The following is a 15,056-nucleotide window of genomic DNA, read 5'->3' on the forward strand; positions in this document are numbered from 1 at the left end:
TTCTTGATTCATTTGGAGTTGAGTTTTCTGTGGGGTGAGCAATAAGGATTGGATTCTTCTACACATAGCTACCCAGCTCTTCCACTTGTTTTGTTGAAGACTTTTTTTTTTTGTTTTTGCAGGGTTAAGAACTGAACTAATGGCTTTCCTGTCACTAACTGAACTTTCCAAGCCTTTCTTTTCTTTTCCTTCCTTCCTTTCCTTCCTTTTTTTTTTTTTTTTTTTTTTTTTTTTTTTTTTGTTGACAGAACCTGAGCCCAAGGCTTTGTCCATACAAGCCAAGCACTCTACCTTTAAGCTATGTCACCCTAGCTTTTAAAGTCTATGTTCTTTTTTTTAAAAAAATATTTTTGTTTATTTGTTTTATGTATATGAGTGTTTTGTCTGCATGTATGTAGGTATAACCCAAGCATGCCTGATGTCCATGGAGGTTAGAAGTGGGCTTTAGATCCCCTGGAACTGAAGTTTAGATGATTGGGAGCCACCATGTGGGTGCTGGGAATCAAACCTGAGTTCTCTGGAGGAGCGACGAGTGCTTTTCACCACAGATACCTCTCTAGCCCCAAAGCCTATGTTCTTATATGGCATCTGAACTGTGGAGCAGCTTAAACATATCTTGTTAACATTTGAAATATCTTCCCATACTCAAATAACGCCATCCTGACAAAACTCAAGGTAGAGGTTGACAGCTGAAGGTAACTTTATTAACAGAATCAATAGGTTGTCATGCCAAGTTCATTCACATGTTCTGTGACCCTTACGAACACTGTGCCACTAGGCATGGTGGTGCAGGCCTCTAACCCCAGCAACTCAAGAGGTTAAGGCAGGAGAATCAAAAGTTCAAGGCCTACCTGAGCTACACAATGAAGTCAAGGCCTGCCTGGGCAACTTCTTTAGACCTTGTCTCAAAATAAAAAGGAAAGAGGGAGCTGGTGCTTGCCTAGCATTGATAGTAGGCTTGGTGTCCGGTACTGTAAGAAAAGATGGAAAAAGGAAAGATGCTCATGGAACAACGGCTAGATATCTTGTCATGTTTATTTTCTGTTGCTATGGTAACACAAGTCTCTTGTGGGAGGAGAAGGTTTATTTCAGCTTATAGCTTGTTGTCCATCACTGAAGGAATTTAGGGCAGGAACTCAAGGAAGAATTCTGGAGGCAGGAACTAAAGCAGAGGCCTTCCCATGGCTTGTCAGACCATTTTCTTTTACAACCCAGTACCATCCACCAGGGGTGGCACTACCCACAGTGGACTGGGCCCTCCCACTGCAATCACTAATCAAGAAAATGCTTCACAGTTTTGCCTTCTGGCCAGTCAGATGGAGGCATTCTCAATTGAGATTCCTCTCCCCAGATGGCCCTAGTAGTGTCAAGTTGATGGAAAAACTAATGAGCACACAACCCTAAGGTAAATAGAAGGAAAGTCTTGTAATGGAGGAAGAGGGCTTCCCTCTCAGAACACTGATACAGGCATGGATGGATACCGGGCCTTCTACTGCGTGTCACATTTGTTAGCTCTTGTAGAAATTGTTGCAGAGTTATTCATTTGATTCCTTTCTGGTGGCTCTACATCTGTATTGCCTCCCCCATTCAGTTCCATGACATTCTTAAATGCATTGTGACAGTAATAACACCAAAGAGCTTTTGCCAGCCACTGGGCACTGTGCTTAGGGCTTTACAGATGTCATCTCTCTTTAATCTTCAGTTATGTACTTTTTTATGTAGTGTGGGGCATAGGATTTAGGGCCTTGTACCGGCTAGGCAAGTGCAGTACATTTTATTTGTATTCATTGTCTTTACTTAGCTCTTATAGCTGCTATAATATGAGGTAGGTATCATTATGATTTTTTCTGTTTTACAGATGAAAGAGATGTCAGAGGAATGACTGACCTGCTAGAAGCGATCTAGCTAGTAAGTACTAGAGCCAGCAGAGAGCCCAAGCCCATTCTGTCATTCTGTACTCCTTCTTGAAGGTCCAAAGCTTTCATTTGTCCCTGTTGTGTGGCTCTACCCATTGCCATCTTTCCCCTTTGTGCTTCAGATGTCCTGGCTGGGTCAGTTCCTGCATCACAGATGCTCTTTTGGCCTCTGTAGCCCCATGGGTGCTACCTCTCCTTCTTTTCTCCTTTTTATCCTTTTATCTCTCTTTCTCCCCCTCCCCCTTTCCCTCTTTCTTTCTTTCCTTCTCTCTTTCCTTGTCAGGATCTGATTATACAGCCATAGCTGTCGAGAAGCTACTAACTAACTAGCTCAAGCTGGCTTGCCCCTGCCTCCTGAGTGCTCTGGTTACAGATGTGCCACCACCTGGCCTTCTTTGTTCCTCTTTGAGCAGCAACTCTTCTTGCTCTCTTCTGGGTGGAGTCACTGTCCTTTTGTTTTCTCTGTCTTCAAAGTTCTTGTTTTAGCCAATGACTTGTGCTTGAGAACTGCTCAGACAGACCTTGACTTCCCTTGTAAGATCTGTCTGATCTTAGAAGACTTCCTTGAACATGCATTAGGAACCAAGTTAAGCATATGGCTCACTAACATTTTACCTGGGTCTTCAATTGCTATGACATGTTGCTTTATACATAGTAAGCACTTACTACATATTAGTTGATGGATTGGCTGTCAGCAAGGGGGGGTAGGACAAGGAGGGGATTGGCTGTAGAAATGTATCCTAGGGAACATAATCTTTATTTTCTTCATCTCTGTATTTTAGGAGCAGGTTGTTTATTTTTAGAAATCTTTTCTGTTTTTTTAATAGATTTATTTATTATGTATACAGTATTATGCCTGCATGCCAGTAGAGGGTACTGTATCTCATAGATGGTGAGCCACCATTTGGTTGCTGAGAATTGAACTCAGGACCTCTGCAGGAGCAGTGTTCTTAACCACTGATCCATCTCTCAAGCCCTGGTTACTTATTTATGTCTTTATTTGTTTATTTATATTTGTGGTACTAGAGGTTGAACCAAGGGCCTCACAAATTCTACCACTGAGGTATGTCCCCAACCTTCTTATTTTGAGACAGATGGCCTGAAAATTGCTATGTAGATCAGGCTGGGTGCAAACTCACAGACACGTGCCTGTCTCACAGAGATGTGCCTGTCTCTGTAACCCAAGTGCTGGAATTCAAAGTGTATATACCATACCCAACTTTTTTTTTGAGACAGAGTCTCATGTAGTATATGCTGGTATTAAATGTAATTTACAGCTAAGGATGACCTTGAACTTCTGATATTCCTGCTTAAACCCAGAGCTTTGTGCATGCTAAGCAAGCACTCTGCCAACTGAGCTACATCTCCAAATTTTAAAATTTGAGACAGGATCTCATTAAGTTAGCCAGGCTAACTTGAAGACTCTGTATAGTCTGGATGGACCTTGAACTTACTACCATCTTTCTTCCTTAGCCTCCTGAATTGATGGGATTATAGGCTTATACTATCAAGTGGGGGCTTGGAATGTGTCTTACATGCCCTAAGTTGTACTCAAGAGGTATGTGCTAGTATTGTGGTTCCATAAGTAGTTGTAAATAAATGAAGGACTTTATAAATTGTGTTTCCACATCCACCTTTCAGTGGGTGAATTATAATGTGCTTCTTTGATTGGCAGGCATCAAGAGATGAGTCCTAATGGCCAACCCAAGATTACTCCTTTCCAGGGTGGGTTTCTTCTCCAACCCAGGACTTGGTTGGTGTACTGCAAAACGAACAGATTTGTCACAGTCCTTTTTGGGCAGAGCACATGAGGGAAATTTCACTGGTGTGATAGTTAAAAAGCATCCAAACCAACAAAAATACCAGAGGAAACAAAAGCATTTTAGATCACTACATGACTCCTGGCAAGAGAGGTAAGACTCAAGTTGACGCCATTTGGTTTAAGCAAGTCAGAATCTCTGGTTCCACTGAAGTTCTGACTAATGTGACTAATATTAGTCACTGCTAATCTGACTAATATAGCATTATGAGGATTCATGAGAATACTTGAAGTTGTGTGATCAGGGCAATCTTGGGGACTTGTGATGGATTGTAATAGAACTACTTTTGGGTTATAGGAAATATTCTTGTCTTAGAGTGCATCTTTGTCAGAAAGGAGATCTTAAATTAGGAACTCACTTCTAAAGGTCTATGGAATTGAACATGGTGGATACTTGTAATTGCTGCAATCATGAGGTGGAGTCAGGAAGATCTAGAGACATTCTCAGCGATATAGCAAGTTTGAGACTGGCCTGGAATACTTGAAGCCTTGTCTCCCAAAACAAATAAAAACAAATTAAAACAACTTAAAAACTAAGAAAATCTAAATCAAAATACTATTCCGGGCATGATGGTTCATGCCTTTTATCTCAGTGCTTGGAAAGCAGAAGCAGTTGGCAAGTTCAAGGCCAGGCTGGTTTACATATAGAGTTATAGACCAGCCAGGGCTACATAGTGAGACCCTGTCTCAGAGGTGGGGGCAGACAGAGAGAGAGAGAGTGGGAAGAAAAACTCCTATATGAATTGGGTATGCGTAGTCCTATTATAGCCAAACAAGCACATATATACCTCATTTTATGTAACCAATGTGTTTTGGAAATCAAATTGTATTTTAAAAGCATTAAGGAGGTGAGCTTTTTGGAGGCTCCTAGAAGTAAAGCTTTTTGTAATATGACTAATTACCACCTAATAAATCTGGATTTTTCTTATATTGAATTTGTTATTCTGTTCTGCTTTGTTAAGTAGTAGACATCACCAACATGGGCTGTTCTCCCAGACTCCTATCTCCTTGGGGAATTTCAGTTAAACATCAGAGAGACTGGTGGCAAGAAGTACTTATGCATAGAAGGTGCTAATACATATTTAGATCATTAATATGTTGGAATTATTTTATGCTAGGCTGGCAGATGTTGTGACTCCACTCTGGAGGCTGAGCTATGAAGAACAGCTCAAGGTATGTGTCTAGCTTTAGTCTTCTTTCCCTACTCCTGCCGCAGAAAGGCACTAGACTTAGGAAAACCAGTTCAATCCAGTTGCCTCACAGGTCCTTTTGTTTTTATTTTCGAAGAAAAGTGTCATGTATCCCAAGCTGGTCTCCCTCCCACCCTGTAACTAAGGATGATCTCCAACCGTTTGATCCTCCTGCCTCCTACATTACACATAGCTTATACAGTTCCCAGGCTTTACCTAGGATTTCATAAGTGTCAGACAAGCACTGTGTCAAGGAAACCAGTTTCCTCCTGCATTACAGGAGTGCATTATCACACTGTTTATACAGTTCCCAGGCTTAACCTGGGGTTTCACAAGTGCCAGACAAGCACTGTGTCAAGGAAACCATTTTCCCAGCCCACACTGCAGGTCTTTAAATTTGGTTTGCTATTGACTCTGGTGTTTGAACTTTAGACTAGTTATAGCTTCTAAACTCTAGACCCATATATCCAATTGCTGATGTTATCTTTGATTTTCTTGTCATTCTGGTGTGTATGAGTAATAATATAGTGCAATTTCTCAACACAGGAGCCACCAGCCACATACGTCTGTTCAAATTTAAGTGTAGTCAATTTTGCCATAATGCTTGCTTTGAAAACAAATTTGTTCCAGTGGATTGATGTATTAGAGAACAATTTGAGCATAATGCAGATTTCGTGTTTGCCAGGAGCAATTTTGTTCATGAGAAGTGCTAGATGAAAGAAGGAAATTGCACCCAGTTGAACTGGGCTGTATAAGAATACATAAAATGTATATACATATATGTCAACCACCTACTTGTTCCATCAGTTCTCTGAGGATGTTATGGACCATACCTATTCACTGCTGGTGACCAAATACTCCATCCAGTGTAATTTTTGGCACCTGTGTCTACAAACAAATCTTAGGTCTTTGGGGGAACATTCTAGGCCTGTTGTCATATTCTTCTTTCTTTTCACAAAATTTTAAGATTTATTTATTATTTTATATGTATGAGTATTATACCTACATGTATGTGTGTGCACCATGTTTATGCTCAGTGCCTTCAGAGGTCAGAAGACATTAAATCCCCTGGAACTGGAGTTACAGACAATTGTTAGCCACCATGTGGATTCTGGGAATCAAACCTGTCTCCTTTGCAGGAACAAGAGCTCTTAACTGATGAGCCAGATCTCTAGCCCCATATTCATATTTTATTTTAGTAATTTGACATACATAAAGTGGTGCTGTTCTTGTCACATCCTGTTTTAGAAAGTGCAAGAGTATTTGCATATGTACACACACACACACACACGCACACACACGCGCGCATGCACACGCACACACACACACTCATTACACTCAGCTATAAGAATGACAATAAAAAGGTTGGCATGGTGCCTTTCATACCAGCACTTGGCAGGCAGAGATAGGTGGTTCTTGAGCTGGAGGTAAGCCCAGTCTATATAATTCGTTCCAGTCCAGCTAGGGGTACATAGTGAGACTGTCTTAAGAAAAGAAAGAGCAAGGGGAGCAAGGGGATGGAGAGATGACTCAGTGCTTAAGAGCACTTGTTGCTCTTCTGAGGCCCTGGGTTTAATCCCTAGCCTCCACATGGCAGCTCACAACCATTGGTAATTGTAGTTCCAGGGGATCTGACACCTTGTTCTGCACATGCATGCACGTGTGCGTGCACATGCAGGTAAAACACCCAGACACAATAAAATAAAAACAAGTAAATTTTAAAAATTGGAAATACCTAAAAACAAAGAATGACAGAAAGAAACCAAAGCCCAGATGACAAACAATCAAAGCACCTTGAATGGTATTTGCTGGGAATGTGGAGAAGTCAGGTGATGGCTATGACCAGTAGAAATAAGAACACAAGGACAGAGAGGTCAGGTATGGAGAACAGGACCAGCAGGAACAGAACATACAGTGACCTTAAAGAAAATTGAATGCAAGGTGTTTGGTGCAGGACTCAAGACAAGGTTGGGCAGGTCTACTTTGGGAAGGGCTGCCATTAGGACATCGTATTACAATCACATCCCTCCCTCTGATTTCTTCTCCTAAAGCTGCTCACCTGTGTGAATTACCTGATGCACTTTAGACTGTTGTGTGCCTTGCTTTATTTCCCCAGTGAGCCTTTCCTAGACACGTTTCCAGTGCTCTGGCCACACGTGACTAGTGGCTACTGTTTGTGGAGAACATAGCACAGGCAGAACATTTCCATTATAGGATGTTCTACTGGGCTGCACTGACAGCTACTTTAAGTGTTTAATCTTAAAGGTCAGATGAAAAGATGAGCTCACACAGAACTCCCTCTTGACCTTTCCTTAGCATCTTATTAAGTCTTCGTCTGTGCTGGATTTCCTGCTTCTCTTATCTGCTAAGTGCATAACCGGTGGATCTTGGAGAGATCCTCTTTGTCTTGTTTTCTATTCTTTGCAGTGAAAATATAATTCCTTTCTGCATTGCATGTATTCTTTCTGTTGCAGGTGAAATTTGAAGCTCAAAAGAAAATTTTACGAAAACTGGAGTCTTACCTACAAGTGCTCCATGGAGTTAGTGGAACAGCAGTCACACTCCATTCGGAGGGGCTGCACTGTCACCTCCATCCTATTATACCTTCTGTAAGTCCCCACCTCCCTAGTTCTTACCTACTATGGCTCTGGAATGGCTAATGATATCAGCATTGTTCACTAGGCACTTAATGGGGCCAGGTGATTATCTTGCATCATTTTCTCATTCTTCTGTTTATAATGGCCCTGAGGGATAGGTACTGTCATTTTGTAAATGAAGCTATCAGAGAATACAGAGATTAGGCAATTTACTGAAGGCACACATCTAGAAAGTGTCAATGCCAGTGTTTACATATTCTGGACTGCTTGATACAGATCCCACTTTATCAGTCACTACCATGCTTCCTCTTCAGGCAGATTTCAGGCTTTAAAAAACCTCCCTAACAAATAGCAGAATTTCATTTATGGCAGAAGTTGTCATACCGTGTCCCTTAGACCAAATCTGTCTTTTTGTATTATAGCCTAACTCATCTGTTTGTGTCTGTGGCTGCTTTCAGGGGGACAGTGTCACTTTTGAGTAGGTATGACAGGTGCCATATATCCTGCAAAGCTTAAACTCTTCCAGCTCTTGACAGGTCAGATTTGCTAGCTCCTGATTTATGGCAAGATTGGAATTTCTTTTTCAGAGTAGCAAGGAAACTATTGAATCGCAGACCAACAGAACAGATCAGAAATATGTTGTCAAGAGTATTTGGATCATTTCAGCCACAGAGTTTTTCACATGTACCATGCCTTCCAAGTCAGCAACACTGGTCCCCATCCAGAGAACATGGCTGCATTCTCTTGCTTGTTGTCCTCTTTGATTTTGTTTGATCTCTTGTTCTCTTTTCTTTCCTTCTGTCCTCTCCAGCCTATGGTTGATGGCTACCGAAATAAGTCCACCTTCTCTGTGAACCGGGGCCCAGACGGCAATCCAAAGACTGTGGGGTACTACCTAGGAACTTGGAGAGGTCAGTTGAAAACAAAGCAAAGCAGACAAAAGTACAAACCAGTGATGGAGAAGGATGAGGGGGGCACAGATAACAGCGTCAATAGGCATGGAACACACAGACCTTAAAGAGAGCTGCCTTTGATGCACCTCATGATCACAAGGTTGATCTGGGTTAATTTCTGATGGTTTTAACAGTGATAGTTATCACTGCCCTTGCCTATTCTTCCTCGAAATGCAGTTTACCAGATAACCCAGTGAGGGCATAGAGTAATGTTTCTGTTATCAGTGCTGCCACCTCATTATTGCCATTGTAATCTTTACTTTTGCTCCGTCATACTGGGAGCAGTGCCCTCATTGTTTGTGAGTCCCTATCAATCCCTATCCTCATAGGCCTAAAACTAGAGCTTTCTCTGCTGAATCCATCTTAAGCCAATTGGCAAGGAAAGGGGGTACAGGTGAGGGAATCTCAGTGGCATTTTCTGAAATTCAATTCCTGCATCCATTCCCAGATTCCATTCCTGAGCTCATTATTTCCCCATTTTCAATAAATCAACTCAAAGCACCTTCATTTGATGTTAGTCACACAGTTTAATATACATATGTCTTCAACTACAGTTCTTTAGGGCAAGCAATGCATTTGACTTTTCCCTTCATGTACTGAATTACATGACTTTATGAATGTCAGTGTTCTATTGTTCAGTAATAGAAAAACAAAACCCATTACATTTTATTTCCCTCTTAAAGTCTGAACAAAAAGCAGATATTGTCACATGGCACATTCACGGTATGAGAGAAGTGTTTAGGACTAGCTCCATTAAGAATTAGCTGATGAATGGCTAAACGAGGGAGCAGTTAGGTTTTCTCTGAAAAAAATAGCTATGTACTTGAAATTGGCCTTTTGTGTCTTTGTATCAACATATGCCTCCGAAGGAGGGACTTCCAGCTGCTGGGTTAGGATGAATACCATATAAATAATAATTATTTTTTTTTCATAGATGGGAATATCATCTGTGTACCATGTAGCCATCTGAAAAACATCCCAGAGAAACACAGTCAAGTGGCTCAGGTAAAAAATGAACAAGGGCTAGTAGAAGATGACCTGGGGCATTGTAGTCTCTAACTGCACTGTCCCTGACATTTTAATATGATTAATCACAGCCTGCTGTGATTGCTGGAGGAAAGGAGGGGCCCTGTGCTGAAAGCCTATCTTATGTGGGCAGAACATCGCCCAGTTTTGTTCCGGGGACGGGAGAGAGTGGGAGGCAGAATTGCTGTTGTTATTGGAAATGTCAAGGGGTCCAAGGACATTAGTAGTAGGGAATAAGCAGGAAAAAAGTACTGCTGAGACCACAGTGTTGAGTCAGGTGTTCCAAATATTTGAAAGGTTAATGTTTTCAGCAGAACAAAGAAAGAACATAGAAATACCATGAGAGTTGTAGGCATGGCAGTAAGGATGTATTATGAGACTGAGCTGGGGACATAACTCAGTGGTAGACTGCTTGTTTAGCATGGATGAAGACCTGGCTTTGATTCCTGGTACCACAAAGAAGCAAATTTCTCATGGGATTGACCCCTGAGACATCTTTCAACCCCAACTATGGGGTGCTTACTGTGTTTCAGGGAGTGTACCTGGAACAGGGATACAGTGGCCACTCGGTTTAAATGATACCTGTGCTCACAGATCTGAACCCCCAAAAGTTGAAGCCTTGCCGAGGATTGAACTAGACTCCCAAATGACTCTCTTCCTCCCCATCATTCTTACCAGCACGTACCATTTTAATGATTCTTGCTTCTGACATTGGGGTGCTGCTCTTTCATGTGGCATGTGATAACTTCCAGGACTCCTCATCTATGGCACAGCTGTTTTTGTAGACTTATTTTCCAGAATCCCCATGCCCTTCAGAATCACCTTGTTCCTATTTTTGTTGGGAGTTTTCTATTTTATTACATTTATTTATGTGCACGGTGTGTGTGTGTGTGTGTGTACATGTGTACATGTGTGCTGTGGTACACATGGGGAGGTCAGAAGGTAAGAGTCTCGGGCATCAAACTCAGGTTGTCAATGTTGGTGCTAAGCACTCTTCCTAAACTCTTACCTTTTTTGTATTTTTTTAACTTACTACCTTTACCTTTGGTTTTGAAAGATTACCATAAAAAGCTCTTAGAAGCAAAGTTCTCTGGCTGTTTGTTCATCTACAAAATCACTGAAATCCGACTATTCTTTACTTCTGTCTAAAGTGCAAGATGTAGTTGTTTCCCCTTTCCCCCATCAAAGCTTATGCATCTCTTTGTTTGGACCCACTTTCTGCTTCTTAGCTTCCTGGCCCTTCATTATACACCCCTTCTGTTTCTTCTCGTGCCTCCTTAAGCTCATTGTACTTCATAGTGTGATTAATATTTTTCACCTTTTAAGAATTTCTGATCGTTCTTACTTATGTTCTGATGACTCTAGTGAAATTGCTATTGCCTGTGCCATCAGTGAACTTGGTTTTCCATCAGTGAACTTCGATTTGTCAAAGCCCATAGAAGCTTTCTGCCCCTAGCTTACTCTTTTCTCGTTCTTTAGCACTGTGTGTGCCTTATTCTTGTTTCCCTCCTGAAACACTGCCTTTGTCATTTGGTTTGTGATACCATTCTCTGATGGCTTTCCTCCTATCTGTTTTCTAAATATTTTTTTTATTAGTGTGTGTGTGTGTGTGTGTGTATGTGCAAGTGCTTGCGAAGGCTCGACTGCACCTACAGTCATAGGCAGCTATGATCTACCTGGTGTGGGTGTTGGGAACCAAGCATGGCCTCTGGAAGAACGACAAGCTCTCTTAACCCTTTACCCATCTCTCCAGCCCCAACTTTCCTCCTATTTTGTTGGCCACTTCTTAGTCTTTCCCATAGGATTTTACAAACATCAGTTCTCCTTTTCCTACTATCATTGTTGGCATTACTGATGACTCTATCCTAGGCCTTCTTCTTTCTGAATATATTCTTGGAAGATAGTATCCAGCCTTAACTGGTACCTTGAATAGTTTCTTAATAAATGGATAGCTGTTATCTTGTATTTACATTCCATTATCTTCTTTTTGTAATTTGTTTTCTTATTTTACATATTGATCCCAGTTCCCTCTCCCTTCCATCCTCCCATGCCCCCCCATAGACCCCTGCATCCCCTCCCCTGCCTCCAGCCCTTCTTTCAGTGCATTCTCTTACTCAGAGTCCAGCCATCTATTAACTGACCATTCTTCTCAAAGTTCTACAGCGGTTGTCCAGTCATTTTTAACTCTTTAAAAAAATTATGCTGTGTTTGTGTTTGTATGTGTGTATTTGTGTATACATGTACACACACGCCATGGCACACCTGAAGAGATCTGAAGACAACTTACTAGAGTTAACTGTCTCATACCATGTCGGTTCCAGGGATCAAGCTCAGGTTGCCAGAATTAGCAGCAATTGCCTTTATCCACTGAGCCATCTTGCCATCCCTGCCCATTATTTTTCAGAATGAAAGTTTAAATTCTTTTCCTATTCACTTTAGGATCTTCATGGCAAGGTTCCCAGCCTTATCTTCTGCCCTGTACCTCCCTGCTTTCTTCATCCCATTTGTACTGAACCCCTGTGATACTGCTATTCTATCTCATTCCTTCCTGCCTGCTCTATCTAGAATGTTTTCAGTTTGCAACTCATCCCCACCACCACCACTGCTATTTATTCTCCAAGATTCACTTCAAGCATCAGTTCTATAGAAAACTATATCCAACTCCTCAGTCTGATTAAGAATCCCTGTCGCTGTATGTGTTATCTCTAGTGTGCATCTCTTGTACAGCACCTGGTACACCATATTTCATTGTCTGTGGGTGCTTCCCACACTAGTCTGTGGATATAGCTGCTCTGTCTTATCTAACTTTAAATAGCACTGAGTACTGATTCATACACAATGTGTGTGAGTGTGGCACATTTGATGAATTAATACTTATTGTCTTTTTTCCATCTGTCTTCTTTAGATTATTTTGAAGCACATAGTAGACATGTCACATAAAATGTAAATATTTTGATATGAGTTCTGGGAGAAGGAAATTATTTTTTAAAATGTAACCTTATACGACAACTCCACCTAAATAAGAACATTTACCCATAATATAAAATACCTGCTTTTTAAGTTTGACATTAATTTATCTAGTGTTTTTATTTTTTTCAAGACAGGTTTTCTTTGTCTAATATCTCTGGCTGTTCTGGAACTCACTCTGTAGACCAGGCTGGTCTCAAACTCACAGAGATCCGTCTGCCTCTGTCTCCCGAGTGCTGGAATTAAAGGTGTGTGCCACCACCCCAGATTTGTGTTTTGATGTTTCTTATAGTTGTTTTTCTCAAGTCAGGATTTTAACAAGATTTGTTCTTGGTGTCGTTGGGGTTGGGGTCCAGGCTTCCCATAGTTAGCAACATCTATGGATGCTCAAGTCCCTTTTATGGGAAATGGTGTGGTGTTTGCATATCACCTCTGTATGCTCCTCTTCCCATATATTTAGTTGATCTCTGGATTACTTGCAGTTCTTAATACAAGGTAAACCAACAGCTGTGGAAATAATTGTTACACTGTACTGTTTGGGGGCAAAAAAGAAAATGGTCTACAGATGTTCAACGCAGATACCTTTTTAAAACATTAGCTTAAAAAGTTTATTCATTTTGTTTATGGGGGACCAGGGGAGTGTGCCATAGCATGAATGTGAAGAACAGAGGGCGACTTGTAGAATTCGGTTCTCTTCTTTCACCGTGCGGGTTCTGGGGATTAAACCCAGCTCATCAGGCATAGGTAGCAAAAAACTCCCTCTGAGACATTTTTCTAGGCCATGGCTCTACATGTTTATTTTTACTTTTGATTTTTTTTTTTGTCTTTTTGAGTGTGAAGGACAGGCTGCCATAGAACTCCCTGTGTAGCTCATTCGACTCTCAGACCTGCACTTATTTTCCTGCCTCAGCTTCTGAGAGCTGGGAATAGAGGTGACTTTTTCAGATTAAAAAAAAAAAAAAGAACTTTATGTTTTAATTTTGTGCATCTATAATGTGCATGGACCCATGGGTGTGAGGTGTGTGCACTTAAGGGCATGGGATGCCCTTCCCTATCAGAATGTGCCATATTCTCTTGAGACAGGGCTTTTACTGAATCTAGACCTTTTGAGTTTTGGCAAGACTGAATGCTGGCAAGTCCCAGAGTCCCTCCTGGTTTTCTCTGCCATCCACCGTTGCTGGGATTACAGGTACATGCCAGTATGCCAAGCTTTTTTCTTTTTCTAAACATTGGTGCAAAACCCCAAACTCAGGTCTGTATACTTGTACAAATACCTACTAGACCAAGATTTTGATGTTTTTATTTGACTTTGTTTTATGTGCATTGGTATAAAGATGTCAGATCCCCTGGAACTGGAGTTACAGATAGCTGTGAGCTGTCATGTGGGTGCTGGGAATTGAACCTGGGTCCTCTGGAAGAACAGTCAGTGCTCTTAACTACTGAGCCATCTCTCCAGACCCAAGATTGTGATTTTTTTTAAAAGATGTTATTTATTTGTACCGTGTGTGTGTGTGTGTGTGTGTGTGTGTGTGTGTGTGTGTCCGTCCATGTCCATGTGTCCATGTCCCATGTTGGTCTTGAGCTTACTGTGTATGACCTTGAACTTTTTTTCTGAAACAGTATTTCACCTTGTAGCCCTGTCTGTCTGGCCTGAACTCACAGGGATCTTTGTGCCTCATTCTCCAGAGTGCTGAGGTTAATAAAGGTGTGTACCACCATGCCAGGGTGATGTTGAACTGCTTATCCTATTGTTTCTACTTCCTGGAATATTACTGCTGTGGTTACAGGCATGTGCCACCACACTTGCTTTCTGTGGTACAGGGGATTGAAGTCAGGATCTTGCACATGCATAGTCCCAAATGAGCTATATCTTCATCTTAGTAGACTTGTTTTTATTGTTCCTTTGATTTAATTTCATTTTATAATTTTGTGAAAGAGCTACACGATTCTAGAGACATTTAGAAAATAAAGTTTCATTTAGAGAGATCAAATTTTGCTGGGTGTGGCACATGCCTTTAATTCTAGCATTTGGAAGCAGAGGCAGGACCATCTCTGGGAGTTTGAGGCAAACCTGATCTTAATAGCAGGTTCCAGGATAGCCAAGACTATATAGAGATACTCTGTCTCAAACAAGTATATAGAGAGGTCAAATATTGATTGATCTCCAACACTCTTCCAGACTTTTCTTTGACTGCAATGATTTTTTTTTTGTGTGTGTGTGTGTGTTGAAAAAAATGTTAGATATTTTAAATCTCTCCCTTTGTAGTTAAAAAGTGGCTAACTCTATACAATATTTTATACTTGGATATATATATATATATATATATATATATATATATATATATATAGAGAGAGAGAGAGAGAGAGGGGCAGTTTCATGTAGCCCAGCCTTGAACTTACTATGTAACTGAGGATGACCTTGATCTCTCCTGAACCTCCTGCTTCTATGTCCTAAGTGCTGAGATTCAGGCATATGACACAGCTAGCTTGTACTTCCATGAATAATATTATTTACATATTTGAGAATTTCATATATTTATACAGTGTATTTTGATCATATTCACCCCCTATTCTCCTTAATTCCTCCC

The 15,056-nt window shown here is 41.0% G+C and overlaps 1 protein-coding gene across 1 annotated transcript in view; it reads left to right on the forward strand.

The window, feature by feature from the left end:
* Positions 1-15,056, forward strand: part of Trmt2b (tRNA methyltransferase 2 homolog B) — a 38,918-nt gene that overhangs the window by 3,178 nt on the left and 20,684 nt on the right. Inside the window, exons 2-7 of the mRNA XM_051178818.1 lie at positions 1,859-1,908; positions 3,592-3,829; positions 4,854-4,908; positions 7,400-7,534; positions 8,334-8,433; positions 9,410-9,480. Coding sequence (XP_051034775.1) covers positions 3,612-3,829; positions 4,854-4,908; positions 7,400-7,534; positions 8,334-8,433; positions 9,410-9,480 — 579 coding nt within the window. The 5' untranslated portion in view covers positions 1,859-1,908; positions 3,592-3,611. The remainder of the gene's footprint in view (positions 1-1,858; positions 1,909-3,591; positions 3,830-4,853; positions 4,909-7,399; positions 7,535-8,333; positions 8,434-9,409; positions 9,481-15,056) is intronic.

This window comes from Phodopus roborovskii, unplaced genomic scaffold, assembly GCF_943737965.1.
Source record: "Phodopus roborovskii unplaced genomic scaffold, PHOROB, whole genome shotgun sequence".
Taxonomy (NCBI): Eukaryota; Metazoa; Chordata; class Mammalia; order Rodentia; family Cricetidae; genus Phodopus; species Phodopus roborovskii.